This window comes from Pelobates fuscus, chromosome 8 (genome assembly GCF_036172605.1).
Source record: "Pelobates fuscus isolate aPelFus1 chromosome 8, aPelFus1.pri, whole genome shotgun sequence".
NCBI lineage: Eukaryota > Metazoa > Chordata > Amphibia > Anura > Pelobatidae > Pelobates > Pelobates fuscus.
Window position 1 is genome coordinate 5644681 of NC_086324.1, and position 21615 is coordinate 5666295.

The 21615-nt window shown below is 38.1% G+C and overlaps 1 protein-coding gene across 5 annotated transcripts in view; it reads right to left on the reverse strand.

The window, feature by feature from the left end:
- Positions 1 to 21615, reverse strand: part of KALRN (kalirin RhoGEF kinase) — a 413233-nt gene that overhangs the window by 177886 nt on the left and 213732 nt on the right. For all 5 annotated transcript variants that reach the window (XM_063429172.1, XM_063429174.1, XM_063429173.1 and 2 more), the window contains exons 17-29: positions 19913 to 20131; positions 19630 to 19779; positions 19403 to 19517; positions 16975 to 17090; positions 16154 to 16276; positions 13074 to 13256; positions 12284 to 12402; positions 12039 to 12105; positions 11648 to 11757; positions 9505 to 9574; positions 9203 to 9292; positions 9021 to 9113; positions 1688 to 1799 (exon numbers count right to left, since the gene is read on the reverse strand). In XM_063429172.1, coding sequence (XP_063285242.1) covers positions 1688 to 1799; positions 9021 to 9113; positions 9203 to 9292; positions 9505 to 9574; positions 11648 to 11757; positions 12039 to 12105; positions 12284 to 12402; positions 13074 to 13256; positions 16154 to 16276; positions 16975 to 17090; positions 19403 to 19517; positions 19630 to 19779; positions 19913 to 20131 — 1567 coding nt within the window. The remainder of the gene's footprint in view (positions 1 to 1687; positions 1800 to 9020; positions 9114 to 9202; positions 9293 to 9504; positions 9575 to 11647; positions 11758 to 12038; positions 12106 to 12283; positions 12403 to 13073; positions 13257 to 16153; positions 16277 to 16974; positions 17091 to 19402; positions 19518 to 19629; positions 19780 to 19912; positions 20132 to 21615) is intronic.

A 21615-nucleotide genomic window follows, 5' to 3' on the forward strand; every position in this document is an offset into this window, starting at 1 on the left:
CTCCCAGTCCTATGATACCTGCCTAGCGAGGCCAAGTGACTACGATACACTCCTGGTCCTGTAATATGCACCCAGCGAGGGCGACTGACTCCAATACACTCCCGGTCCTGTGATACCCAGCGAGGGTGACTAACACACTCCCGGTCCTATGATACGAACCCAGAGAGGAAGACTAATTTCAATACACTGCTGGTCCTGTGATACGCACCCAGAGAGAGCAACTAACTCCAACACACTCCCGGTCCTGTGATACATACCCAGCGAGGCAGACTGACTCCAATACACTGCTGGTTCTGTGAAAAGCACCCAGCGATGCGGACTGACTCCGATACCCTCCCGGTCCAATGATACGAAGCCAGCGAGGCAGACCTACTCCGATACACTCCTGGTCCTGTGATACGCACCCAGCGAGGTGGACCTACTCCGATACACTCCTAGTCCTGTGATACGCACCCAGCGAGGCGGAGTGACTCCGATACACTCCCGGTCCTGTGATACGAACCCAGCGAGGCGGACCTACTCCGATACACTCCCGGTCCTGTGATATGAACCCAGCGAGGCGGACCTACTCCGATACACTCCCAGTCCTGTGATACGCACCCAGCGAGGCGGACCTACTCCGATACACTCCCGGTCCTGTGATATGAACCCAGCGAGGGGGACCTACTCCGATACACTCCCAGTCCGGTGATATGCACCCAGCGAGGCAGACTGACTCCAATACACTCCCAGTCCTGTGATACGCACCCAGCGAGACGGACTGACTCCGATACACTCCCGGTCCTGTGATACTCACCCAGCGAGGTGGACCTACGCCGATACACTCCCGGTCCTGTGATACTCACCCAGCGAGGTGGACCTACGCCGATACACTCCCGGTACTATGCTATAAACCCAGCGGGGCGGACTGACTCAAAAACACTCCCAGTCCTGTGATACGCACCAAGTGAGGCGGACTGACTCCGATACACACACGGTCCTCTGACATGAACCCAGAGAGGACGACTGACTCTGACACACTCCCGGTCCTTTGATAACTGCCAAGCGACTGAAGTAGTGCACAGACTAATTTGTGGCTCGTTCTTTAGATAATAAAATGTTGACCAAACATGTTGCACCGAATGTCACTAAGCCTAGTGTGGTTCCAATGTAAAGTTAACCATTTCAATACAGAAACATTAACCCTATCACTCACAATATGTACAACATGCACTGATTGGTTTAATATGAGTACAGGCTAGAGAAGGGAGATTTTAGATTGAAGTGATTGAAGTCTCCCTCTATCAGTCTGCCCTGTGTTTAGAAAGTTCTCCTTAGTATCAGCAATACAGAAAGCTCTGTTACAGCATGCAAAACCCACAATGCATACACAAAAAACAAACATTAAAGGCACCATAACCACTTCTTCTTACTGAAGTGAATGTGACATTTGGGTGCTTGGTAGATGTACCACCAATCAGCACCACGCTTATCTTGGTAGGCTTGATGAAAAATGAGAGTCCACGAGTGCCCGTGGCAACACTTCGCATTAGCCATACAAATTTCTAGCAGCCATGGGCTGCAGTGATTAACTCGGTGTGCACAGCTGCTGCTCTCAATCAATGCCACCCAAGGTTGATCGAGTACATGTGGTATGGCTGCTGCTCTCATTCAGTGTTAACAATATAAATCTCCTATCTGCCCATACCTTCCATCATGCTGACATGCATTGCATCATTGGCTTTCTTAGGGACACTCAACATAACTTCCAGCCCATCCTTGATCTCGCCTTTCCCTTCCTCGCAGCAAGTCAGCAGCTCCTGGGAGAGAGATGGGGTTTAGTAATTCTTTAGCGAAATAAGCTCCTGCCTGTATAACAATATCTCATAGTACGCCAAGATAACACTTAGAACGTCATACACTGAGATATGCCACTTCACGTTCTAAGCAAGAGACCAAGGAATCATCTCGTAAATATATTTATATACACGTGAAGTGATTATTGAATCAGCCCTCCCGATAAGAAAGATAAAAGGAAAACGGTCATCATTTAAAGTTATTCAAAATGAAACATTGTAAAGTCTGTGAAAATTACTTGTAATGCACATCTGTAATTAAACACCTCTTGTCAGTATATCTCCTAGTACAGTGTCACTTTATAGATAATAATATAGAAAGTTACCATGTAACGGACACAGTGTCACTTTATAGATAATAATATAGAAAGTTACCATGTAACAGACACAGTGTCACTTTATAGATAATAATATAGAAAGTTACCATGTAACGGACACAGTGTCACTTTATAGATAATAATATAGAAAGTTACCATGTAACAGACACAGTGTCACTTTATAGATAATAATATAGAAAGTTACCATGTAACGGACACAGTGTCACTTTATAGATAATAATATAGAAAGTTACCATGTAACAGACACAGTGTCACTTTATAGATAATAATATAGAAAGTTACCATGTAACGGGACACGGTGTCACTTTATAGATAATAATATAGAAAGTTACCATGTAACAGACACAGTGTCACTTTATAGATAATAATATAGAAAGTTATCATGTAACAGACACAGTGTCACTTTATAGATAATAATATAGAAAGTTACCATGTAACGGACACAGTGTCACTTTATAGATAATAATATAGAAAGTTACCATGTAACGGACACAGTGTCACTTTATAGATAATAATATAGAAAGTTACCATGTAACAGACACTGTGTCACTTTATAGATAATAATATAGAAAGTTACCATGTAACGGGACACAGTGTCACTTTATAGATAATAATATAGAAAGTTACCATGTAACGGGACACAGTGTCACTTTATAGATAATAATATAGAAAGTTACCATGTAACGGACACAGTGTCACTTTATAGATAATAATATAGAAAGTTACCATGTAACGGACACAGTGTCACTTTATAGATAATAATATAGAAAGTTACCATGTAACGGACACAGTGTCACTTTATAGATAATAATATAGAAAGTTACCATGTAACAGACACAGTGTCACTTTATAGATAATATTATAGAAAGTTACCATGTAACGGGACACAGTGTCACTTTATAGATAATAATATAGAAAGTTACCATGTAACGGACACAGTGTCACTTTATAGATAATAATATAGAAAGTTACCATGTAACGGACACAGTGTCACTTTATAGATAATAATATAGAAAGTTACCATGTAACGGACACAGTGTCACTTTATAGATAATAATATAGAAAGTTACCATGTAACAAACACAGTGTCACTTTATAGATAATAATATAGAAAGTTACCATGTAACGGACACAGTGTCACTTTATAGATAATAATATAGAAAGTTACCATGTAACGGACACAGTGTCACTTTATAGATAATAATATAGAAAGTTACCATGTAACAGACACAGTGTCACTTTATAGATAATAATATAGAAAGTTACCATGTAACGGACACAGTGTCACTTTATAGATAATAATATAGAAAGTTACCATGTAACGGACACAGTGTCACTTTATAGATAATAATATAGAAAGTTACCATGTAACAGACACGGTGTCACTTTATAGATAATAATATAGAAAGTTACCATGTAACGGACACAGTGTCACTTTATAGATAATATTATAGAAAGTTACCATGTAACAGACACAGTGTCACTTTATAGATAATAATATAGAAAGTTACCATGTAACGGACACAGTGTCACTTTATAGATAATAATATAGAAAGTTACCATGTAACAGACACGGTGTCACTTTATAGATAATAATATAGAAAGTTACCATGTAACAGACACGGTGTCACTTTATAGATAATAATATAGAAAGTTACCATGTAACGGACACAGTGTCACTGTATAGATAATAATATAGAAAGTTACCATGTAACAAACACAGTGTCACTTTATAGATAATAATATAGAAAGTTACCATGTAACGGACACAGTGTCACTTTATAGATAATAATATAGAAAGTTACCATGTAACGGACACAGTGTCACTTTATAGATAATAATATAGAAAGTTACCATGTAACAGACACAGTGTCACTTTATAGATAATAATATAGAAAGTTACCATGTAACGGACACAGTGTCACTTTATAGATAATAATATAGAAAGTTACCATGTAACGGACACAGTGTCACTTTATAGATAATATTATAGAAAGTTACCAAGTAACGGGACACAGTGTCACTTTATAGATAATAATATAGAAAGTTACCATGTAACGGACACAGTGTCACTTTATAGATAATAATATAGAAAGTTACCATGTAACGGGACACAGTGTCACTTTATAGATAATAATATAGAAAGTTACCATGTAACGGACACAGTGTCACTTTATAGATAATAATATAGAAAGTTACCATGTAACAGACACGGTGTCACTTTATAGATAATAATATAGAAAGTTACCATGTAACGGACACAGTGTCACTTTATAGATAATATTATAGAAAGTTACCATGTAACAGACACAGTGTCACTTTATAGATAATAATATAGAAAGTTACCATGTAACGGACACAGTGTCACTTTATAGATAATAATATAGAAAGTTACCATGTAACGGACACAGTGTCACTTTATAGATAATAATATAGAAAGTTACCATGTAACGGGACACAGTGTCACTTTATAGATAATAATATAGAAAGTTACCATGTAACGGACACAGTGTCACTTTATAGATAATAATATAGAAAGTTACCATGTAACGGACACAGTGTCACTTTATAGATAATAATATAGAAAGTTACCATGTAACGGACAAGTGTCACTTTATAGATAATAATATAGAAAGTTACCATGTAACGGGACACAGTGTCACTTTATAGATAATAATATAGAAAGTTACCATGTAACGGGACACAGTATCACTTTATAGATAATAATATAGAAAGTTACCATGTAACAGACACAGTGTCACTTTATAGATAATAATATAGAAAGTTACCATGTAACGGGACACAGTGTCACTTTATAGATAATAATATAGAAAGTTACCATGTAACGGACACAGTGTCACTTTATAGATAATAATATAGAAAGTTACCATGTAACGGACACAGTGTCACTTTATAGATAATAATATAGAAAGTTACCATGTAACAGACACGGTGTCACTTTATAGATAATAATATAGAAAGTTACCATGTAACAGACACAGTGTCACTTTATAGATAATATTATAGAAAGTTACCATGTAACAGACACAGTGTCACTTTATAGATAATAATATAGAAAGTTACCATGTAACGGACACAGTGTCACTTTATAGATAATAATATAGAAAGTTACCATGTAACGGACACAGTGTCACTTTATAGATAATAATATAGAAAGTTACCATGTAACGGGACACAGTGTCACTTTATAGATAATAATATAGAAAGTTACCATGTAACGGACACAGTGTCACTTTATAGATAATAATATAGAAAGTTACCATGTAACGGACACAGTGTCACTTTATAGATAATAATATAGAAAGTTACCATGTAACGGGACACAGTGTCACTTTATAGATAATAATATAGAAAGTTACCATGTAACAGACACAGTGTCACTTTATAGATAATAATATAGAAAGTTACCATGTAACGGGACACAGTGTCACTTTATAGATAATAATATAGAAAGTTACCATGTAACGGACACAGTGTCACTTTATAGATAATAATATAGAAAGTTACCATGTAACGGACACAGTGTCACTTTATAGATAATAATATAGAAAGTTACCATGTAACGGACACAGTGTCACTTTATAGATAATAATATAGAAAGTTACCATGTAACGGGACACAGTGTCACTTTATAGATAATAATATAGAAAGTTACAATGTAACAGACACAGTGTCACTTTATAGATAATAATATAGAAAGTTACCATGTAACGGGACACAGTGTCACTTTATAGATAATAATATAGAAAGTTACCATGTAACGGACACAGTGTCACTTTATAGATAATAATATAGAAAGTTACCATGTAACGGGACACAGTGTCACTTTATAGATAATAATATAGAAAGTTACCATGTAACGGGACACGGTGTCACTTTATAGATAATAATATAGAAAGTTACCATGTAACGGACACAGTGTCACTTTATAGATAATAATATAGAAAGTTACCATGTAACAGACACAGTGTCACTTTATAGATAATAATATAGAAAGTTACCATGTAACGGACACAGTGTCACTTTATAGATAATAATATAGAAAGTTACCATGTAACGGACACAGTGTCACTTTATAGATAATAATATAGAAAGTTACCATGTAACGGACACAGTGTCACTTTATAGATAATAATATAGAAAGTTACCATGTAACGGACACAGTGTCACTTTATAGATAATAATATAGAAAGTTACCATGTAACGGACACAGTGTCACTTTATAGATAATAATATAGAAAGTTACCATGTAACGGACACAGTGTCACTTTATAGATAATAATATAGAAAGTTACCATGTAACGGGACACAGTGTCACTTTATAGATAATAATATAGAAAGTTACCATGTAACGGACACAGTGTCACTTTATAGATAATAATATAGAAAGTTACCATGTAACGGACACAGTGTCACTTTATAGATAATAATATAGAAAGTTACCATGTAACGGACACAGTGTCACTTTATAGATAATAATATAGAAAGTTACCATGTAACGGACACAGTGTCACTTTATAGATAATAATATAGAAAGTTACCATGTAACGGACACAGTGTCACTTTATAGATAATAATATAGAAAGTTACCATGTAACGGGACACAGTGTCACTTTATAGATAATAATATAGAAAGTTACCATGTAACGGGACACAGTGTCACTTTATAGATAATAATATAGAAAGTTACCATGTAACGGACACAGTGTCACTTTATAGATAATAATATAGAAAGTTACCATGTAACGGACACAGTGTCACTTTATAGATAATAATATAGAAAGTTACCATGTAACGGGACACAGTGTCACTTTATAGATAATAATATAGAAAGTTACCATGTAACGGACACGGTGTCACTTTATAGATAATAATATAGAAAGTTACCATGTAACAGACACGGTGTCACTTTATAGATAATATTATAGAAAGTTACCATGTAACAGACACAGTGTCACTTTATAGATAATAATATAGAAAGTTACCATGTAACGGACACAGTGTCACTTTATAGATAATAATATAGAAAGTTACCATGTAACGGACACAGTGTCACTTTATAGATAATAATATAGAAAGTTACCATGTAACGGACACAGTGTCACTTTATAGATAATAATATAGAAAGTTACCATGTAACGGGACACAGTGTCACTTTATAGATAATAATATAGAAAGTTACCATGTAACAGACACAGTGTCACTTTATAGATAATAATATAGAAAGTTACCATGTAACGGGCACAGTGTCACTTTATAGATAATAATATAGAAAGTTACCATGTAACGGGCACAGTGTCACTTTATAGATAATAATATAGAAAGTTACCATGTAACTGGACACAGTGTCACTTTATAGATAATAATATAGAAACTTATAATGTAACGGGACACAGTGCCGCTTTATAGACAATACAAACATTTATCATCAGCCCTTCCTCTTACCCACCAGACAGTCACTGCGGCAGTGCCTCACAGGAAACTTTTTAATTAATTTTTCCCTTTGGAGTGCACCGGGATTTAATGACTCCCCAGCAATGTAAGGATTAAAGAGAATTGACTGCAGATGTCCTGTCCATTACAGAGGTCACTATACAAGACAGTTTACTGTGTGATGTAACTTTTAGGCCTGGCCTGTAGCATAGAGCTTGAAATGCCCCCTGATTTAGAAAGCAAATGTTACGAACCCTGCTGCATAGACCTGTATTGCTGGTTCGTCTGTTTGCATTGGATTCGTGGATTTCCTGTCCGTATGCTGTTGTTCGTACGTTTTCTAAAGTACCGATTGAAACTACCGAACATCGGCCACCCAGGAGAGGAGTGTGCGGCCCATTAACACCTTGACCACAAATTAGAACGTTGTGGTTAACCGCAAACACCTCTCCATTCCATTCGTACGGGTGGTCGTCGTTCGTATGCCGAACACGAGGCGGCGGCCATTTTGGACACGAGGCGAATCAGCGGTGTTCGGTGCAAAACCCATGGATCTAAAAACGGACTCTTTATCTACCGAACACCGCTGGAGACGGCCGTCTCCCCTTCTATTCCCTTGGAGGCATACGAACACTGGTCCGTTCGGGAGTTTCTTTCATTCGTATGAACTTACCCAGATAGCCGTCCCATGGAGTCATTCGTATACCGAAGGACTTATGAGAGACTTTGACTCCATGGCGATTGGACTGTGTACATCTGACCTGAGCGCTATTCGGTAGGAATATGCCCTCAGATTCAGGCTATCTGGGGATCCGTTGCACGAACACTATATATTCGGTACTTCTGATTTTATTGCATTTTTTGTGTTTGGTTTTAAAATGGCGATGGTTCCTATCCTCGGAGTTAATTAGGTTTCTCCCTAATTATCTCCAGGATAGGAACAGATGTATTATGGGTAAAATGGGAAGGGCTTGTGTTATAGCCACTGTGATTGGCTACTGTTTAATATATTTTACAGTCTTCCACCAGGTCCCCTAGGGGAGTGTCTACCTGGTGGAGACCTGCATAAATACTGGGCAGGTAGTCCCCATTAAAGACTTACTGCTTGACCTTCAAGACGGAGCTTTGTCTCGTTTGTGGAGGGATTGACTATTGGGACAGCGTTTTCGTTTATTTCTAGCTGTGGAAGGATTTCGGATGGATTGCTGATCGGGAGTTACCACATTCGTATGCTCCGTTCGGGAGTTTCATGATCGGTTATACTGGAATTGCATTTCTGGAGAAAGGGGATTATCGACTAAACGGCGGCTTCACTCTCCAGGCGGTGAGTGTCTTAACAGCAAACTTAGAACGGACCAATCACAGAACGAGGGCGATCTAGTCTAGAACATACCTTGAGCAGCAGCTGGTATTTTGTGATTCTCTGAACAGGTTTTATAAGATAAGAGGATATGGAATTCGCCAGTCCATGTCTTTGCTGGATCTCCTGCTAGCCAAACAAATATCAATCAGTGGCAGCACTCAAAATAATGCCCACATCCACTCTCTGCCCCAGAGCTGCCCAGGGTGACTTACATCAAAGAATGTCCCTGCGTGTTCCAGGATGAGCTGGCTGGAATCTGGCTTGTTCTTACAATATGTCACGTACATCTGAAACTTGTCAGCCTGCAGACAGGGAACAAGGAACAGCAAAGAATGGAAGAGTTTGTATATGTAGTATATTGTTCATACAGAAATAATATATATATATATATATAAATGTGTGCATGTCTGTAGGAATATTATATATGTCTATATATTGCAATAGGTACGTGGTTATATTTGGTTTGCTTTTTATTCCTGAAGACATCCTTAGTGTGGTTATATCAGGCCCTTACCCAAGTAACAAAGCAATGGCCCACATCCTCAGGAAGCTGCTCATATTTCTCCAACTCCTTGAGGAAAATGCTGTGCGAGGACAGAGAGAAAGAGTGCAGTCAGAGAACATGCATTGGTACAGGATGACAAATAGACAGAAGGACAGACATACATAAACATTTATTGTGAGAGCAAGAGGTAATGTACACACACTGTCGGGGGATACTCCCACTAGGGTGCCTCCCAACAGGGCCAATTCCCAAATAAAGACAACCTTCAAAATACAGAATGTCTGATCACACCCGTGGTATCCGAGTCTGGAAGCGTCCAGTACTTAATATAAATCAATAAATACATATTGTTGGTTGAGTGTGCATATCAAGGACTCCCACTATATGGAGGCACCAACCCCTGAAGTAATCTCGCCCAATGTCGTCATGTAATACTTAAAGTTCAGTGTACACTGCATGAAAAGGACTTTCACCTTTTATTAGACACCGGCACTTTAAGTATTATAATTCACGAGAACTTTAAGATGTAATTATTTTTTTTTTATTTCCACTTAGTACCAGATGCTTCCAGACTCGTTTTTTTTATATTGTCTTATATCTGACATTGCAGATCGTGACGTCATCACGCCATTGCGGGTGATGTCATATGACTGCAAAGCCGGCGTGTACCAGGGAGTGTATGTCTTACACCTGTATGTTAATAAACTTTATTCTTGAATATGTGAAGTCACACAATAATAGTAAGGGGTTAATGGAGTATCCAATGTTTTATTAGAATGGTAGACACGTTTTCAGTGCACTGATTGTATTTATAACTGATTCACCAGTTGTATGCACTTGATGTTATGATTGGACGTGATGATATAAATATGCACTACCTACACTTGTTGGTTAGACTCGACAAAGGCACATAAGAGTGCCAAAACGTTGTCTGTTTTCTGTGCTCCTTCAATAAAGACTGCCTTACGAGGATACCACGGGTGTGATCAGACATTGTGTATTTTGAAGATAGACATACATGAACAGGCCGACATATATATAATGCAAAAATAAGCTTATGCCACAGCATGCATAAATGAGGTCAGGCCTAGTCAAGTAGAGCCTGGACAGAGCGTATTATCGGTCCTTAAGGTTGGCCGGATGTAATGCAACAATAAGAGGGAAAGGGACAGAAACAACAAAGAGACAAATCCTCATGAGTTTCCAAAGTCAGGGAAGTAGTTACACAGATCGTTTAGGGTAATTAAAGTCAAAGGTTACTTATGTACATAAGGTCAATAAACAGTCAGGGTCAAATACCAAGTAACTGTAAGAAATGAGCATTCGCACTCCAAAGATAAAACATGCCAGGGCAATGTACTGTTAGTGGACGGGTGTTAAATAGTACATCAATAAACCCTGTCGGCCATTGCCAGAACACCTAGAGGTGGTGTTACAAGTATGACACAGGAGAGCCCATAAAATGACAGTAAGGGACAGCAATCAGCGTCAAAAATAATGACAAGCAGGAAAAATGTGGTGCAATGACCCTGATAATGTGCCATATAGATAAACGTACATAAGACAGAAACATACACAGGCAGACATATATTATTATTATTTTATTATTTATATAGCGCCAACAAATTCCGTAGCGCTGTATATACAGACAAAAATAATTTAAAGACAGACACTCAGTCACATAGATATACAGCCAGTATGGTAGAATACTGTAATTTGTATTTTATATGTATATAGTTGAAAATGTAAATGTATCTGTTGAAGGTCTCTGAGATGTTAATTAACCTCTCGACCTTAGATAGTAACAGAGGTAGGCGGTATATCAGTATTTACTAGCCTTTTACACGAGCCATCAGGTCATCTGGCAATAGATGGAAGGTACCATCACTTAGTTAAAAGAAAGGACAGTAGTAATAACGAAGGAAGTCACGTAACAAGTCATCAGTATGGAACGAAGTGAGAGAGGCATCTGAACATCTCGATTTGCTCAGTTAAAAATAATTTTATCAGAATTGTATCTGTAAGCCCCAGAAAAAAGCTTGTGTTTATTTGTTCTGCTGAATTACTGCATCAGAAAGAAGTGGGTTAGTGGAACATTTATACACATAAATGAAATCAATCTTTTCAGACACACCATACGGACGATACGTACTTGTTATGAAAATCATAGAGTTCTTGTATATTGCCAAATATAATATGCTCCTTATTCAAGATCCCAGGAGGAATCTCCTCCACACCACTTGTCATCTCCCACAGGTACGTCTGCAAGGCATAACGGCACAGTTAGTGTGGATGCCTACTCAGCACTCACCTCGGTGGGAGTATGCTCACTCTTTTTGATAGAGCACCTCACTCACTCCCTGCTGGGTCAGGTGTCTCCCATAGCCCATCCGGTTACTATGTGTCTCCACCGATTGCATCAAATCCACATATTGGCCAGTTACTAGTAAAAGATCTGATATTTAAAATCCCATAATTTCTTGCAGGTCTGGGTAAATGAAGGGAGATTGCTCTGTTCAGTATGCTCCCAGACACTGACTTACCTCCATACACTCATGTATGTCTCGAACATACGCTTTCTCTGTCTGCAGCAGCTCAGCCATGATAAACCTATTGGGAACCAAACCGGTACACTTTATTAACCAGAATGAAACAGGCCGCGTGCCATTAACGGGAATACTTGCGAGCACATCAAATGGGTAATATTCATTAATAGTCACTAGGACAGAGTGTCCTAATCACATATGAAATTATAATCAGGAGAATATGACATCTTTAAGTAACATACTCTTTTTTCCTGGCTGATTTTCTCTTGTCTTCATTGACCTCATGGCCGGTATCGCGAAGTTTCACCTCTGGGTCGGTCAGGATGGCTGGGGAAATGTCAAGCTCCAGGTCTTTATTCTCCTGGAACAGAGGCTGAAAATGTACCTGGATGCATGGAACTGCCTCCCAGCAGGGGCAGCAAAGAAACACTGCAAATGGGTCAATAGAAAATGCATTTCTACAGGCATTTATTATTAGCGTTCATTAAGTATTAGCATTTTCACTGAAGAAGGAAGCTTTAAGATTTGATTTCCGAATTTCCAAATTTAGACTTAAATAGACAGAGTGAAACTATTCTCAGGCTGCAGCTCAGTTATCCTGGACAAAAACTTCCGATTCCTCTGTGAATTCCTGGAAAGTCCCCATATTTTATACATATCTGGGAAATATTGGCTAATGACAAGGAAACGGCGAGCTGTGACGGATGACAGGGTGATGGCATATCTGATAATTCTATGCAGGTCAGACACTAGGCTAATCTAATATCAAATAACAAACACATCGAACGCTGTACATAGAGCCTCGGTTACTTGTGGTTCTTATGTTTTCATTGTCAGAGCTTTCCTTGTGTACGTGTTGTTTATGATCTGTCTAATTGATCTTGAGTGGTAAATGGATTTATTATGTATTTTATCACTTTTATAGAACAAATAGTATAGTATAGGTTATACCTGCAGAACAAAATACAATGCAAGTTGAAAGAGCTGAAATAAAAGCCACACATGTCCAGCGGCCGTGGCCACGCGTAATACCTCAATGCTGATACCCAGCGCCCTCTGCAGGCTACACTGGTATTTCCCCATCCGCAAAGAGAATTCTCGGTAATACTTGTTCACAGTGGTGACCCATTTCTTTAGCTCCGTGGCATGAACGTGGCCCTTTTCCACAAAGCTGTCAGCCAGCTGGATCAGCAGTCTCACTTTATCCTTGGTTTGCTGGAAGCCAAGAGACAATTAATGAAAGTTAATCCATTGGCTGTGTCTGGGATCCTGACTCTGTATAATTCTATATTCCATAAACCTACCCATCACCCTGTATCGCTCTGACACAGAAACAAGCAGCTTAATAGAAATTAAACATCATAGGAACACTCTAAGGAGGCAACAAAACAACTCTATCTTAATGAAGCAGTTTTGGTGCACAGATAACACCCCTGCAGTCTCCCTGCCCAATTCTCTGCCATTTAGGAATTAAATCACTTTGTTAATCATACATCGCCTGTCTGAGCCTCACACAGCGTCCAGACACACTTCCTGTAAAGACAGATCGTTTTTTAATATTTTTGTTTAGGATTTGTTTAGGCTTTCTGTGCGTCATGGAGGTCAAATTAACCAAGCAAGAGATACAAACTTCTAAAAGTAAATACATTGTGTTGTAAAATCTGATTTAAAAAACAAATTAAACCATTTTTTTCACCGAGGCTTGTGAGTCACAACCAGGGGAGTTGTGGCTAGGACTTAAAAGGCAGAGAATTGAGCAGTGATAAAGCAGAGGCTTGATCTATACACCAAAACGGCTTCATTAAGCTAAAATTGTTTAAGAGTTGTTCCTTTAATTCATTGTGTTGTGGGGATGGGGGAGTTAGAAACCTAAGAGCAATGTTAGAAGATTTTCCTTCCCGTACATTTCCAAAATGTCACCTCGACCTAATTCTGTTCCTGATGACAAGTACACCAGATTATTGATGTCAAAACAATGGACAAAAATACCAAATGGTAAAACTTGAATTAGGATATTTTGGCCTGAAAATGTTAATTTTTCTTGTCAATTCTCCCAAATTCACAGTTAATCTCTTCAGTCAACATCACTAAAAAAAAGATAAAATATGCAAATATGTGGAAATCACTCATTGCCAGAGTCATCCTACATGTTACGGATCAATAAAAATGTACAACAATATTACATAGTACAATATGCCTCTAGTACGTCTTAGGCCATGCATTCTGTTGATTAACTGCTTGTTAAGTGCAAAGGAAAAAATACATCTATATTAATTGCAGTTTCCCTTATATTTCGATTTCTGCCCCTTCCTCCTTATTTCAGCATTGAAAGGGTTCAAATATTATTCCCTTCGCTGCAAATCTGATCCCCCTGATAGCCTGCATTTTGACATATGGCGCATGCACAGCATTCAATGCAATGTGCTAGCAGAACGTCTCATCAAGAAGGTTAATCAAAGTTAAACCCACATTTCTATAAAAATAAAAAAGCCAAGGGGCATGTCATTAAGGTGTGTGGAGTGTTCTTTACATTTCTGAACCTTGATGACCACCTGCGGGCAGGGAGAGACAGATCATGATGTCATTTAGGAGGTAGATTTATTTATTTATTACTGGCATTTATAAAGCGCCAACATATTCTGCAGCGCTGTACAATTAGGGAAAGACAACACTATAAGAACAGACCGATACAACAGGAAAAGGACCCTGCCTGTGAGCTTACAATCTAAAGGTTAAACTGGGGAGATGAGACAAGAGGTAGCAGAGGGATTTGTATTTGATGGCAGAGAGAGAGTTAATAGTATAACTGCAGCAGCTGATAACATCTGAAGGGAATGAGGACGTTATTGGCTGTGGTTCATGATGTCATTTAGGAGAGACAGATCATGATGTCATTTAGCAGACAGATCATGATGTCATTTAGCAGACAGATCATGATGTCATTTAGGAGAGGCGGATTATGATGCCATTTATGAGAGGCAGATTATGATGTCATTTAAGAGAGACAGACCATGATGTCATTTAGCAGACAGACCATGATGTCATTTAGGAGAGGCATATTATGGTGTCATTTAGCAGACAGATCTTGATGTCATTTAAGAGAGACAGACCATGATGTCATTTAGCAGACAGACCATGATGTCATTTAGCAGACAGATCTTGATGTCATTTAGCAGACAGACCATGATGTCATTTAGCAGACAGATCTTGATGTAATTTAGCAGACAGATCATGATGTCATTTAGCAGACAGATCTTGATGTCATTTAGCAGACAGATCATGATGTCATTTAGCAGACAGACCATGATGTCATTTAGCAGACAGATCTTGATGTCATTTAGGAGAGGCGGATTATGATGCTATTTAAGAGAGGCAGACCATGATGTCATTTAGCAGACAGATCATGATGTCATTTAGAAGAGGCAGATCTTGATGGCATTTAGGAGAGGCGGATTATGATGTCATTTAAGAGAGACGGACCATGATGTCATTTAGCAGACAGACCGTGATGTCATTTAGCAGACAGATCTTGATGTCATTTAGCAGACAGATCTTGATGTCATTTAGCAGACTGATCTTGATGTCATTTAGCAGACAGATCTTGATGTCATTTAGCAGACTGATCTTGATGTCATTTAGGAGAGGCGGATTATGATGCCATTTAAGAGAGACAGACCATGATGTCATTTTGGACTCCTATGAAATTCAAACTAAAATGCCGCCCATAGACATTTTTTTATAGGTGTTATAAAAACTTCTGTTGTCTTGGCAACCCTAAATGTCCTGAATTCTTGCAACGTAACAGGACCTGATGCTGGATTTCTATTAAAAGTTGTCACGTAGTTTTATATTGACCAAGTTTATACAATGTTGATTCAGGTGGTGAATTAGCTTTATACTGTGCTGTGGAATATGCTGGCATTTACTAATATATCAAATACAAAATGATGTTAACGCATCCCCTTCTCCGTTCCCATTGAAGTAGTTAATAGACAACAATCATTTTATCCCTTAAGTAGTGTGTTTGTCCATTAGCAAATTTCTCAGCAATGCTGCAATAGATTGGGGGACTCGAAGGGCCCCAGCAAGTTCCTCTCTCATTACAGCCGTACCTTGGCAGGGATCTGAAACTCCTGGTATTGTTTTAGGAGCTCTTGTGTCTCCTCTGGGCATTCCCCAGGAGAGGTATGAGTGGACAGGTAATGTTCCCCGGCCTCCTGGATCCAGTCTAATGCCTGCAGGGGGTAAAACAAAGCATCACAGATTTGGAAAAAAGTTACAGAATGCGCACACACAAAAAATCAGGTAAAATCCAATAGGAACATTGGAAGAACACAGTTATGGATACACAGATGTAATCAGTAGAAATCCTTTGGGAACCACAGATTTGTCAGGATGATGTTACAGAATGCACACACAAACAACAAGACAGAAATTCAATGAAAACAATAAAAGGTGCGGTTATATACAGACAGGAGTGGGATTGGATTGGGGATGTGGACAGTCACAGACAAATGCCAAGATTAGGCAACCCGAGGGTTTAAGCAAACTTTTGAGAATGTATTTAAAAGTCTATTTACTGCAGATTAGCGAAAATGGAAATTCTAATTTTAGGCTAAAATAAATGGCTATAGAGGACTAAAGATGCAGCTCCATTATTATGTATTCCCAATTCTCAGTTTAGTAAATGGACCCCTGAGTTGTGCAATAACAATGCCACATGGTGCCAAGATGGAATCTCTAGGGAAATACAGCATTCTTTTTACTGATGTCCTGAATCATTTTTATTTATTTTTTATGAAAAATTGCTAATTCTCCTGCTGTATTGAGCATGTCCATTTCGTCCATCAGTGCAGCCATATTAAGCCAGCAATTGGTATTTTATGATAATTTTAGCAGGGAAAGCTTCGCCAGCCTTTACTATTAAACGCACCTGTTTGGCGCTTCTTTCAAACACCACAAATTGCTGGCACTGGTCCAGACGTCGCTTTTTTAGAGTCCAGAAATGTAAGACGCGGTTTTCCCTCTGCAGTAGCTCACTCAGGATAGCTGCAGGATACAGAGAATGAATTCAGCATCAGCCAAGATAACGTCAGGGACGACTCACGGACGACTCACTGAGAACTAAGTTTAACTCCGTTAGTTAGTGAAAAACTACGAGAAAAGGCTCAGAAGAAAGGTTTGGAGGAAATGATCAGAATTTTATATAAGTGTAGCTTATTGTAATATTGCAGTAAATGTGATCAATCCAGCATCTTGCATCATTAGTGTATTGTATCACTGCATTTTATATTATTACAGCTTATTGTATGATTGTATCTTAATATGGTATACTTCTTATTATACCATTACAGATTGCAGTAATATCACAGTAAGCTATGAAAATACTGCAGAGTATATTATTACAGCTCCTTGTTTTATTACAGATCATTGTATTGTTATTACAGCTCATTGTATTATTACAGCTTCTTGTTTTATTACAGATCATTGTATTATTATTACAGCTCGTTGTATTATTACAGCTCCTTGTTTTATTACAGATCATTGTATTGTTATTACAGCTCATTGTATTATTACAGCTCCTTGTTTTATTACAGATCATTGTATTATTATTATTACAGCTCGTTGTATTATTACAGCTCCTTGTTTTATTACAGATCATTGTATTATTATTATTACAGCTCGTTGTATTATTACAGCTCCTTGTTTTATTACAGATCATTGTATTGTTATTACAGCTCATTGTATTATTACAGCTCCTTGTTTTATTACAGATCATTGTATTATTATTATTACAGCTCGTTGTATTATTACAGCTCCTTGTTTTATTACAGATCATTGTATTGTTATTACAGCTCATTGTATTATTACAGCTTCTTGTTTTATTACAGATCATTGTATTATTATTACAGCTCGTTGTATTATTACAGCTCCTTGTTTTATTACAGATCATTGTATTATTATTACAGCTCGTTGTATTATTACAGCTCCTTGTTTTATTACAGCTCGTTGTATTATTACAGCTCCTTGTTTTATTACAGATCATTGTATTGTTATTACAGCTCATTGTATTATTACAGCTTCTTGTTTTATTACAGATCATTGTATTATTATTACAGCTCGTTGTATTATTACAGCTCCTTGTTTTATTACAGCTCGTTGTATTATTACAGCTCCTTGTTTTATTACAGCTCGTTGTATTATTACAGCTCCTTGTTTTATTACAGATCATTGTATTATTATTACAGCTCGTTGTATTATTACAGCTCCTTGTTTTATTACAGCTCCTTGTTTTATTACAGATCATTGTATTATTACAGCTCCTTGTTTTATTACAGATCATTGTATTGTTATTACAGCTCATTGTATTATTACAGCTCCTTGTTTTATTACAGATCATTGTATTATTATTACAGCTCATTGTATTATTACAGCTCCTTGTTTTATTACAGATCATTGTATTATTATTATTACAGCTCGTTGTATTATTACAGCTCCTTGTTTTATTACAGATCATTGTATTATTATTACAGCTCGTTGTATTATTACAGCTCCTTGTTTTATTACAGATCATTGTATTGTTATTACAGCTCATTGTATTATTACAGCTCCTTGTTTTATTACAGATCATTGTATTATTATTATTACAGCTCGTTGTATTATTACAGCTCCTTGTTTTATTACAGATCATTGTATTGTTATTACAGCTCATTGTATTATTACAGCTCCTTGTTTTATTACAGATCATTGTATTATTATTATTACAGCTCGTTGTATTATTACAGCTCCTTGTTTTATTACAGATCATTGTATTATTATTACAGCTCGTTGTATTATTACAGCTCCTTGTTTTATTACAGATCATTGTATTATTATTACAGCTCGTTGTATTATTACAGCTCCTTGTTTTATTACAGATCATTGTATTATTATTACAGCTCGTTGTATTATTACAGCTCCTTGTTTTATTACAGATCATTGTATTATTATTACAGCTCGTTGTATTATTACAGCTCCTTGTTTTATTACAGATCATTGTATTATTATTACAGCTCTTTGTATTATTATAGCTGTAATAATACAATCTGTTGAAATGGTTAGTGTGCTTGGACAGTCTCTGAATTAGTAAGAATTAGTAAGAAAATTAGTAAAAAGGAGTCCCCAACACTCAAACCTGGAGCCTTGCAATATACTCTCACATTGAAACAACAACATAACCTGTTTTCCCAAACAGTGTCAGTGGGTATAGACAGGTGTTAAGATTCTGGTAATTATTTCAGTCGATTTGCTATGTCACTGTAAAATGGACACAAATCCATGAAATTAATGGGCAGAACCAAAACCAACCTTCTACTGCTCACCTTTAACCTGTTGTTCTGGGCCCCGGGTGTGTGGGGCTACTCCCGGCATACTGACGTTGTTTCGGTGAATGTATTTCAGAAACACCTCAGCATTGCGGCGTGCCAGTGTGCAGGCCTAAAAGAAAAGGGGCGAATGTACACAAATAATTCTACGTGGTGGGATCCGGGAAATATACTGTGAGATAATAACCCTTTCACAGAGTTATTTGCCGAGATCCCACCCTGACCTTGAGAAATGCTTCCTTCTGCTCCAAGTGCTTGCTGATCAGTGGCAGAACGTGGTCTGTCTCAGCTGCCAGGCCCATTTTATCGTGTCCCCTGCACCAGTCCTCATCCCTGCGGTATTCCTGTTCCAAGCTCTCCAGGACACTGCACACCTGTGGAGGGAGATAACATCAGTCCGTCTGTATTTCAGAGTATCATAGCTGACATTTATTCCCTGACATATTCCACGGGTACAAGTAATCCATAATCATTGTCACAGGGAATCATTTTGGGTGAAGCACTGACCTGCTCGGAGGTTTTATAAAAGGCCACTGACGCATTAACCAGCTTAAGTCTGTCCTCCATCTTCAGCATGAGCTGCTGCCAGTGTACGGCCACTTTCTCTGCGCATTCCCTGATGGCATCTCCGTCGTAATGTCCAGCCTGTAAGAGAGCCTCAGCCTTCTGCTGGACCTGCAGCGCACTCTGGTGAGTCTTCTGCAACGAGCTGGCATGGAACAGGGACTATAGAGAGGGCACAGGGGAGGATGGAGAGAAAGGTGATACATCAGCATCGATAACAGGTAACGGTACGTATCTGCTCAGATGCCCTCTCTCAAACTGGGTGACTGGGTATAAACTGGGCAGTCCGACCCCCGGACTTTAACTTTATTAGTGAAACAACCCTGAGCTGCACTAAAACTACCAATTACACAGACACATGTAATGCTTGTCTGGTCTGTATATTCAAATAAAGGAAATGCATCACAAATGCCATCCTTGATATCTGGTACTGAAGCTAATTATTTTAATGTATTAAACCACCAGAGGGCGACATTACTCAATATATAATAGGGAATGTAATATAGATTTAAAATAAACATCTCTCCCTGTTTTACAATACAGAGAAAAGAGCTTTGAAGGGCACACCTGAATAAGCACATTTATGAGGACAGAATGTTTCTGTATGGATACACCTAGAGCGTAAATACACGGCTATAGCTTGCTCAGTTTTATGTCTGTCATTTTGACAAATCCATGAAAATCAATGAAATTACAAACCCGTGATCATTAGCAGCCCTAAGTCAGCACATTACACCTGTCACGTTCTGTTACAGTCTGTGGATTATTTCTGGCCATGGCTTCTGGTATCCAGTACTCTTTTTACAATTCTAAGTTTAGTTTTTAAGGTTTTCTATTCTATGCCTGGTTTTCTGGGTTCATTCCTTTATTCCGTTCCTGGAATTCCCAGTCTCCTAGATTCCTTTAAATGTTTATTTTTGTTGTTGTCATACCCGTTCCTTTGCCATTAATCCTTTTTGTTTCAGTGTGTTCCTGCTAGCAGTGGTCTCATACATCTGCCCCTTTCTTTGCATGTAAGTACTGTGTGTGTTTTATTGTTGTACTATTAGTCATGCATACCTAGGAAGTTAGGACCCACCATAAATGAACTTTGGCGCAGTGGTGGGTGCATACATCTTGGCCATTTATGTATGTCTACGTCTCCAATGTTTAATACATATATGGTACTTCGTTTTGTCTCCTCTTGTTTTGCCTTGTATCTCTTGTCTTGTTTTATTTTGTATTGTATTCCCAGTTCATGTACAATCCTGTCCTGCCCATGTTTCCCTCATGTCTTGTGTACATGTTCTGGGTTCTGCTTTATGTCCTGCTCCGGTTCTGGGTTCTTCTAGTCTTGTTTTCTTGTTTGGTGCCTGTTCTAGTCTTGCCTTGTTTCTCGAACTGGATGTATTTCTGCTGCAGAGCCTCTCTATCCAGATACTGGGAGGTCTGCATATAATCTAGTTTCTGGGATCCGCAGTAGCTGCATCAGGGCCCTGGTATGTGGCCGCACAAACCCTGGTGCTCAATACCAGGGGGCGTGTGGATACCCTGCCACTGACCCGATTGTTCATTTCCACACTGTAACTCCTACCATCATCAGGCATACAGGGGTCCCGGTCCCCTAATACCAGCTAATACTAAATGAGTAGGACATTCCATTCTAT